Here is a 10399-nt window from a genome sequence, read left to right on the forward strand (position 1 = left end):
TTCTCAGAATCTGTGATGTCTAGTGAGGTTAATTATTCACCACAGTGGGGGGATATCTGAGGCTATGAAGTGGGTAATTTGTGAGGTGGTGCAACCCTTACACTATTTATGCTGACCACCTCTCTGCTTCCAGTCCATAGACTCTGGCTTTTCAATACAATCCCAAATGCTCTTTCTCTACTTTGAGCAAACACGGGACAAGGATTCCCAGGAATATATGCATATATCCTTGAATCTCTTCCTCATCCACCAGGGAATTTGCTCCCATAACACAACTTAGAACTGAACGCAGTTCCTTCTATAGATGCATACTGGTGAGCAGTGGTGAATACTGCTTGTATTGATTGCATCATGGCCTGGTGTGGAAACACCAGTGCTCAGGAATGAAACAGATTACAGAAAGTGAAAGATAATTTTTTCTAATGGAATACAACCATAGATTTCTTTCTTCCAAGAATCTATACTTAAATGTGAATCCGATTTCCAAGTAACTGCAATAGCTTTTTTGGCTACTGCCAGTGCAATTTTTATAAATTCTTTCTGATACTTATTTAGTTTGAGTTTCGGTTTTATCCCTTCAATATCACCTAGTAAAAATAATATTGGATTATGAGGAAATTGTGTTCCTGTAATTTGTTCCAGTAAAAGTCTTAAATTTGTCCAAAAAGGTCCAAAATTAAATTTGTCCAAAAATTACTTATAATTTAAGAGATAAATATGAAACATTTTTGAAAATTTGGAGCCCTTATTTACAAAAGACAGGATTAAATATATAGATGCTTTTAAGATGAAACAATTGGTTACTAGGGGAAAGAAATAAATATACATATTAAAATTATTACGAACTCCATGGAGCATGTGGAGATCTTCCAACCACCAGGCATTCTTTCTTTCTTTCTTTCTTTCTTTCTTTTTTTTTCTAAGGGGTAGTTAGGGGGGAGGGGTTAAGGGGAGGGGGTATGGGTTATATACATTGTTTTTTTTCATACTTTGTAATCATTTAAAAATGCAATAAAAAATTATTTAAAAAAAAAAGAAAGTGAAAGATACAGCCCAGTACAAACAAAGCCCTCCTCACCATTGAGCATATTTACATAGGGCACTGCCATAAGCCATCAGCATCCACCACCAAAGACCACTACCATCTGGGGCCATGCTACCATCAAGCAGGAGGTACAGAAGCCTTAGGTCCCGCACCACCAAGTTCAAGAACAGTTATTATCCTGCAACCATTAGGCTGCTGAACCTGTGTGACTAATTTCACTCACTATAACTTTGACCTGATTCTACAGCCTACAGACTCACTTTCAAGGGCTCTTTACAACACATGATCTCAGTATTATTTTTTATTAGCACATTTGTCCTTCTTTGCAAATTGGCTGTTGGCCATTCCTTATTTATAGTTTTTCATAAATTTTATTATATTTCTTTATTTTGCTGTAAGAAAATTAACCTCAAGTTAGTATATGGCAACATATGCATACTCTGATAAATATTACTGTGGCATATGACACAATAAAGTGTGTTTGCCTTGAATAAGATGTGTAATAAAAGTTCTGCTGCTCTCACAATGGATATACAAATTCCCAGGGCAGTATTTCAAAGAAGAGCAAGATGTTATGCTGATGTCGGGGTAAATACAGTACTGTACATATCCCTCAATGTCCATTATCAAGGCAATTGATCACGTCCTGAAATATCGGAGAAGAGACTGGAATAAAGACAGAAATCAGACTGGGTACTATATAAAGAAAAACAAAATTGTATCAGAAACTATTTACAAACTTCAACAATAAATGCAACTTCTGAGCCTCTTCCAGAGAAATCCTAGATGCATTAATAATGCAGACAGGAAAGGGAAACAGCACAAATACAAAAATAAGGCACAAAATATCAACTTGATATTCAATTTTAACTGCAGGGTTCCAATAGACATGTATAAATTTATGTAATTATAGAAAAGTATATAACTGTTTGACAAACTTACATTTTGAAGGACAAATCCCCCACTTGCGATCTACATAATTTGATGTGGTTGCACACCAATGGAGCCCATCAGTTCTGCCATCAAGGGTACACTCTGTAAACCACTTCTTTCCATATTTGAAAGGAAATACACAGGGCTGTCCATTGGAATTACCATATATTGTAAACAAATCTGAAAGGGAAACAGGGTCTGTTAGAACTGAAGTTTTAAGACTGGGAAACAACTCCATGGTCGTTCTATGCAGTGTCCAGATGAGAAGGACCTATCATGCTACTCAAGGCACCCTAGATTTTATTGGCACTGCCTGGATGGCAACGGTGGAAGTCCTTTTACAAATTTTCAATATCTGTGACATACAGAACTATTTAAGATCAACAGAAAATTGAGTAAATAATTAAAAATATAAACTTATCCAAATAAAACACATTAAATATATAGAAATAAAATAAACCATTAAACTGGACTTCATTTTTAAGTGAAACTTCATATCTGTAGATCTACAATTCCATTTGGAATTATTGGGTCTCAGATCACATTTTATCTGCCTTGGGATCAAACACTTAGGATTCTCAATGAGTCAGGACTCCATCATTGGACATCCCCAGTAAAATTAGGTCTTCTAAATCTACCAAAACCAAAATTTGGAATGTATTCCAATCCCAACCACACCCACCCAATAAATGCAAAATGCATATAAAATTTATGAATATTACTTTAAAGAAAATGACATTTGCCAGATATGATTTACTTTGGCTAATTCTTTCTGGGCTTTATTAACTCATATTTTGAAATACTCACAAAGTGAGGCAGCATTGGGAGAGGGAGAAAAGCACTGAATACTTCAGGTTGATGATGAAGTTTTGACCCTACATATTAACGGTTACTTGACAGAGTTGGTATAAGTTTATTGTCACACATGCATTTAGCATTTTTAGACTTTAGACTTTAAACTTTGTTTCTATACTTCAGTCCCTGCCTGACCAAAGTATATCCACCATTTGTTTTATTTTAAATTTACAGCATCTGCAGTATTTTATTTTTTGTACAGTCCAAAATGCTTTAAGATAATTTAGAACGTTATATACTTTCCTGATTACTAAATAATGATTAACTGATCTGGAGATCCCTAGGTTGTTCTCCGATCCTTCCTGAAATGAGCATGTAATTTTGTATACTCTCCAGAATCATTGCACAACGTGAATGCTTAAGGCAGATAAAAGGGCTGAAGACAGAGATTTCATTACCTCTTCCTTGACTTTTTTATTCACTTGCTTAGGATATAGAGCAATGACTTTTTTTTAGTTGTTTTAATCTTTTAAAAGCTTTTATTATTATTTTTTGAATTATCCACAAGTTATCTTTACTATTTGTTATGTACTAATGTTACCATTGTGACTAATTGCTTCCAATATTCACTTGTTTTTTGCTTGATCCTGTTTATCCACATTGTTCTATTATTTGCAACTCTCATGTCAGCTTAACCCAGAATCGAGTGAAGATTTTCTACTGAGATTGAGTCATTAATTATCATACTAGGGGTTTTCCTTTTGCCAAAACAGTGCACCGTTTTCCTGATCTGCTTTAAGTTGAATCTAACCACGTTGGAACCATTGACTTTTAATGATTGACCTGCCATCACATCAGTTATTTTTCTCTCTTCATCTCATAGGCATTCGTTAGTCTCGTTAGACCATGGATTTGCACATAGGAAGGTTTCCAGGGTGCAGGCCTGGGCAGGGTTGTATGGGAGTCTGGCAGTTGCCCAAGCTGCAAGCCTTCCCCTCTCCACGCCACCGATATTGTCCAAGCGAAGGGCACTAGAACCCAAGCAGCTTGGCACAGGTGTCGTCGCAGAGCAATGTCTTGTTAACACTGCAGTATTTATTTTTTTGCTGGACTAAAGACGTACTAAACTAGTAAGCAATCCAAAATGCATTTTATAAACTATTTCTCAGCTTGACTACAATACTGGCTATGATTGGATACTCTTATGTTGAGATACTAAAGGCTGCAGATGCTAGAAATCTGGAGCAAAACACAAAATGCTGGAGAATCTCAGCAGGCCAGGCAACGTTTATGGAGGGAAATGGACAGTTGATGCTTTGGGTTCAGGTTTTTATCAGGAGTGGAAAGGAAGAGGGGAGGTAGCCAGTTTAAAAAGGAGGGGGGAGAGGGATGGAGAAAGAGTTTGCAGTTCCAGGTGGATCCAGGTAAGGGGGGGTGATGTGATAGACAGATGGGGCAAAGGGGAAAGCAGGAAAGAAGTGAGGAGCTGAAGTGATCAATAGAGGTAACAGAGCTGAAGAAGATGGAATCTGATAGGAGAGGATTGTGGATCTCGCCTATCAGAGAAGGCAGTGAGGAAGGAAGCCAATAGGAGGAACATTAGTGGGGCCCAATGCAAGTTGAAGGATTGCTTTGCCAAGCTCCTTAGCTCCACTTGCTGTAGCTTGTGGCCACCTATTTCAATTTCTGTCCACGGCCTCATCTACTGTCAAGTTAATGCTGCACACAGAATGGAGGAGCAATACCTCGAATTCTGCCTTGGTAATCTCCAACCTCACAGCATAAGCACCAATTTCTCCAACTTAGAGTAACCACTCCTTACTGTGCTTTATATTATCCTCATCCCACCAGCCCCATCATCCCATCTATTTCCCCTCCACCACTCTCTTGATCTGCCTATCACCCACACATTCCTCCCACCAGTTTCCCTCATTTACACCATGGTGCACTGTCCTCTTCTATCAGATTTCATGCTCTTCAGCTTGTGTTGCTTTCACCCAACACCTCTTGGCTTCTCAATTCATTCACACTTCAGCCCTCCCCACCTGCCTATCATATCCCTTAGCTGGATCCATCTCTTGCCTGCCAGCTTTTGCTTGACTTCTTCATCCACCCTATTACAGGCTTTGGCTCCTCTTTCATTTCAGTCCTGATAAAGGGAACCAACCTGAAATGTCAGCTGTCCATTTCCCTCCACAGACACTATCTGCCCATTGTGTTTCTCCACCTCCTCTGTGTGCTGTTCACTCAATGTTCTTATTTTATTCTTTGACATCACCCTACAGGCCTAATAGCTCATCTAAGATGGCAATGGAAAAATCATAGATACAAGGATCTAGCACACTGGGTTTCTTTTGGTATTAAAATCAAAATGTGGATCACTATAGCTAACGAGCAAAAAACTTCAATGATGAGGCTCACTGAAGCTTGGGTATTAAGGGAGTCAATGGGTGTCAGGTAGTCCAGGAAACAGTGCTGAGGTTAAAGATCAGCCAATAATGACAGATCAGGTGTGAGTGATAATATGTGCTGCTTTTGTCCATTACTGTGTAACACAGCTATCAGTCAATTGTTGCCTGTACAATAATTTGTGAAAATTGTTCATTTGATGTGCCATTCCCTTTTGAAGTGGTGCAAGTACTCAAAAGCATGATGATGTAACAGTGCATACAAATATATAAAGTAAAAGCAGGATTGGGCCTTTTGACCATTCAAGACTTCTTGGCCAGTTAATATGTTTATCCCTGATTGCATTGTCATTTCAACTTCGCACACTACTCACTGCCATTAACCCTTGCTCTAAGTGCCAATTTACATCTGCTTTGAGAATATTAAAGACTCTGCTTCTACCACCCTTTGAGGAAGAGACTTTCAAAAACTCAAGACCCTCCGAGGGAGAAAAATAACATTTTGCCTTACTCCTCTGCTAAGTGGCCAGATCTTATTTTTAAACTTATTTTATATTCTACAACAAAAAGAAACATCCTCTCCCCATTCACCATGTTCAAACACCACAGGATCTTCTATGTTCTTGTTATCACTTCTGACTTTCAGCAAGTACAAGAATAACTTTTCCAAACTTTCCATATGAGGTGCCAAAGTTAGAAATGCAGTAATCAGTATTAATGGAGACACTAGAGACTGCAAATGCTGGAATCTGGACCCAAAAATAATGTACTTATTTAGCAATACAGCAAGGAATAAGTCCTTTGAGTCCTTCAAGTCACATTACCACAGCAACCCAAGAACAACTAACCCTAACCTAATCACAGGGCAATTTACAATAATTTTTACAGTTGCATATGACATCATGATTAAGGTACTTGTTACAGAGCAATAGATTAATTATGAAGGTCTTCAATCTACACATACACAAGGTAAATCAAATTAGTACCAACAGCATGGAACTTGAATTCCTGGAACACTTATGAAATAGATTTCTCATACATTGTGGAGTTAAATGGGAAACAAGCCATTTTAGTGCTGCCTCTTAAGTTCCTCTTAAATATATTCCTTAATCTATTTCCTCTTAAGTATCACTTTAAACCCATGAACACTGATTCTTGATTTCCCAGTTCTGGGGAAAAAGATCCACATCTCAAAAAATGAAAAAGAGCGAAAAAAATGAATTCCTGATTTGTTAGATCGGCATCAGTATGTAGAACATAGAGCACAGAGCAGTACAGCGCACTCAGCCCACAATGCAATGCCAACTTCAAGATCATTCTAAGGCTTCCCTCATGCTTATCTCTCTTTTATTCTTTCATCAATGTAGCTATCTAAAGTAGTTTGATAAATACTGGGATATACAATAAAGGATGTAATTCTCAAGAAAGCAATAATGTGATTGAGCAGAATCAGGATGGACTTATGCGTCCATCATTAAGGACTGCCATCACTGAGGACATGACCTCTCCTCATTGCTGCCGACAGGAAGGAGGTACAGAAGTGCAAAGGCACTTTGGATTTTCAGAAGGCTTTTGAAAATGTCCCACAGTGGAGGTATGCTTTGGGGCGGTTATACATAAGCATGGATTGAGGGATGGTCAGCAGGTAGAAACCAAAGAGCAGGGATAATTGTATCCCTCTTAGGTCAGAAGGCTGGCACTGTGGAGATTGTAGCTGGTGCCCCAGCTATTCACTAGACATGTCATTACTACAAGTGTCGGGAGGAAATGAAACAATTGCAAGTTTGCTGATGATGCAAGACTTGGTGGGAATATGATTAATCATTTAGCTTAGAGAAGTGCAAGTCCAGAAACAGTATCCAATTTGTATATTTTGATCTTGTATGTTGCACCATCAAATATGTTCTTCGAATTCTCATGTACATTACCACCCATGTTTCCCAGAGAAACAGTCAACCCCATACAATATTCTGTAATGCTTCTCAGCATAATTTGACTCCAAGCTGAAATTGATGAAGTCACCAAGAGTTTTAGCAAAGATCGAGTGGCAAAGGTTTAGGAAGGAGATCATTTGGTTGAAAATTACCTAATGTTATAAACATCAATTAAACTGCAAACTTCTCCACTGCATAGCATTGTGTGTACCCAGCCATTGAACATGATTCCAGTCAAAATCTGTGGGTTTTGAATGGTAAGAATAGAAGTATTGAATGGTGATGTGGATCTGAGGTTAATTGGCAGAGCAAGACTGAGGGGCTGTATAGTCGACTACCATTGCTATTTGATGAATATTACATTGGCACATTAAAAAGGATACACTGTGTAGTCAGTATTTTCTTTTAATTGCTGAAATTAATCAATTCAACATACCTTCAAAGTGCTTTGAACAAAGATCTTTGTTGGTGTCATAAACTTTCCACCTGCTCCATAATCCAGATCCTTTGTACAGCATTATATTTTTCTCATTTTTGTTCCCATAATTGAAGTAGAGATCAGCATCCTGGATGCTCAGCAGGGTGTCATTCCGGCATATCCAGCTCTGTAGATTGCTACTGTCATTGCATTGAAACAGAGTTACTGGCACCCAGTTCACTTTCCTGGGAACTCCAAGGCATAGTGTGTACTTGACGCTCATGAGCCTCTGACCACTAACCCACCTAAACTGCTGTGACTCTACAGTGGCATCACAAATACTCGTTTCCACAGCTTGTTCACTTTTTGCATCCACGCACCTTTGGTGATCCTGATTATATATTAGAAAGATGTTGGAATCTGAAGACGAAAGCAAAATGAATGGTTATACAGTACTTCTTTTCATATCTCTCCCCACCGTATTCTAGTTCATGTTTGAGTTTTCTGATCAAACCAAAATAGGCCCAGATACGGTTGCACCCTATGCATTGCCATAAATATTGTGCCATGCCACCAAAAAGCAAGGCATAAGATATTTTATCATTATCAATTAACTGTAACCTTATATTTTCCTTAATGTTGCATAAAAGTATATTTCAGTTATGTTAAGTCTTTTATGTGAAGTCAGATATCCCGCTTCATATACTCAATTCAATTTGCATCTCATCCATATAAATACCTAGTGATGAACATTACAGTATGTAGCTGAAGAAAACAACATCCACTGAATAAATATTATTTGGCTCTGTTAAATCATGATACATAGAGAGTGCTGAGAGTCTAAAATGTTCATATGGGCACAGCAAGACTCACCAACAATTAGTCCTTCTGCTGAAGTGAGCAAAATAATATTACACAGAGAGGAATAATAGAGCTCACAGCACAATTGAGTAAACTCTCATTCAACTAAAAAATTAATAAGAATCCTGATATGAAATATATGGTGATAACTTTGGATTGATGCTGATACCATGCTTTTTCAATCTATAAGGCAGTCAAATGTTTCAAACAAATGTATAAAATTCACAAGATTTTTTAAAAGTCAACAAAGTGGCATACCTGCACATCTTACGGATTGTATAAAGCAAGCAAAAGCAGCAAACAGAATTCCAATCTTCATAATTTCATAACTTTTTTGCAATGATTTTTTTAAATGTTTTTACTCTCCAACAAAAAGGTAGTGCTAATGGAAACTCCAGATTAAAAGTGCTCCTCCTAGCATAGACTGAGCTGATAAATACTGATATGGCCCAGAATATCCTGTCATGTGACAAGCAGGAAATAACATGAATCCAGGCAAAAGGATTTGCTTTCATTATTAACGTTTACATCTTTCTCTACCCTGTTACAGGGCATAATATAAAGTTCATCCAGATGACAAAATTAGCATCACTTTTTGATCTTCATCTATTTGACTGAACTTGAGAAAGTGTCTTGGGCGACTTTGCTAATTCTTCTGCTTTTCTGATTTTGTATAATTTGCAGTTGAATCAAAGATTTAAAGATAAGGTTAGCTTTATTTGTTACATACGTCAAAATATAAAGTGAACTGTGTAATCTCCATTAACGACCAACAATCCAAGGACATGCTGGGGGCAGCATGCAAGTGTCACATGCTTCTGGCATCAACATAGCATGGCCCCAACTCACCACCCCCAACCTGTACGTCTTTAGACTATGGGAATAAACCGGAGCACCTGAAGAAACCCACTCGGTCACAGGGAGAATGTACAAAATTCTTTCAGACAACAGTGGGAATAGAATCCGATTTTCCAATCACTGGAGCTGTAAATCGTCATGCTAATTGATATGCTAATGCATCACCTGTAAGATTGAATTAAAGAGAGCTCAAGTTTCACTTCAAGACTATGTTAAGTAGTGTGGTGAGAAATAATGTGGTGGATTTTAACCTCTTGTGCTCTTAAGTTGAATGCACAGAGTGAAACATCAGGATACAGCCTCAAGTCCTCTGACCTGCAGCATAGAAGGCAGCATGCAAGCAATCTCATTGAAAGGCCTAATGCCGATTTCAATTTGATATAAACTCACAATTAACAGGAGCTTTGAACTTCGAATGAGTGTGCACGGGTTTTCTGAATGTCCTGGAATTCACTAATCAAAGCAAGTGAGAAGCCACAGCCATTAGAAAAGTCTGATGAATGGATAGTCAAAATGCAATAAGAAATGCAGCCATACTGTTTTTCTCTGAGCAACTCTGTCAAAGCCTTTGCTCATATAAGCTGTGGGGAGCAGCTTGATGGTGCTGGAACGTGCTGACAGAGTCACCACCCACCTGTGTCTTCTCTTTGGGAGGTGGAGGAAAGCACTCATTACCTGCTGCACTCTGGATTCCCGCAGCTTTGCACAGTAGAACTGGGGGTGGAGTCCCACCACCTGACAGCCCCTAATAAAAGGAAACGCTGAGGGCCGAGCATTGTCCTCTATCAACTTGTCATTTATTTTAACCATGTTTCACTCTCTTTAATAATAATCAAGAACAAATAACATTTCAAGTTAACTTAAAACACATATATAACATTTTTTCTTAGGGATTTCAGGTAAACTAAAAAAAAATATCATTTTGAAATATCTTATTTTCTCCATTATTTTCAGAATCTTCCAGCCACACATGAGGTTGCGTAACAAGTTAAGAACCCATTGTATTACAGGGAAAATACCAGCATGGATAGAGCATTGGCTGGTTGGCAGGAGGCAAAGAGTGGAAATAAAGGGAGACTTTGATGGTTGGCTGCCAGTGACTAGTAGTGTTCTACATGAGTCTGTGTTGAACCCATTTCTTTGCACA

General features: G+C 38.2%; 1 protein-coding gene across 1 annotated transcript in view; it reads right to left on the minus strand.

The window, feature by feature from the left end:
- The window catches only part of mrc1a (mannose receptor, C type 1a), a 161886-nt gene extending 153105 nt beyond the window's left edge, over positions 1 to 8781 (minus strand). The window contains exons 1-3 of the mRNA XM_059972157.1: positions 8653 to 8781; positions 7552 to 7953; positions 1988 to 2158 (exon numbers count right to left, since the gene is read on the minus strand). Of these exons, the coding sequence (XP_059828140.1) occupies positions 1988 to 2158; positions 7552 to 7953; positions 8653 to 8713 (634 nt within the window). The 5' untranslated portion in view covers positions 8714 to 8781. The remainder of the gene's footprint in view (positions 1 to 1987; positions 2159 to 7551; positions 7954 to 8652) is intronic.
- Positions 8782 to 10399: the final 1618 nt, after the last annotated feature.

Source organism: Hypanus sabinus, chromosome 6 (genome assembly GCF_030144855.1).
Source record: "Hypanus sabinus isolate sHypSab1 chromosome 6, sHypSab1.hap1, whole genome shotgun sequence".
In the NCBI taxonomy this organism is placed as follows: Eukaryota; Metazoa; Chordata; class Chondrichthyes; order Myliobatiformes; family Dasyatidae; genus Hypanus; species Hypanus sabinus.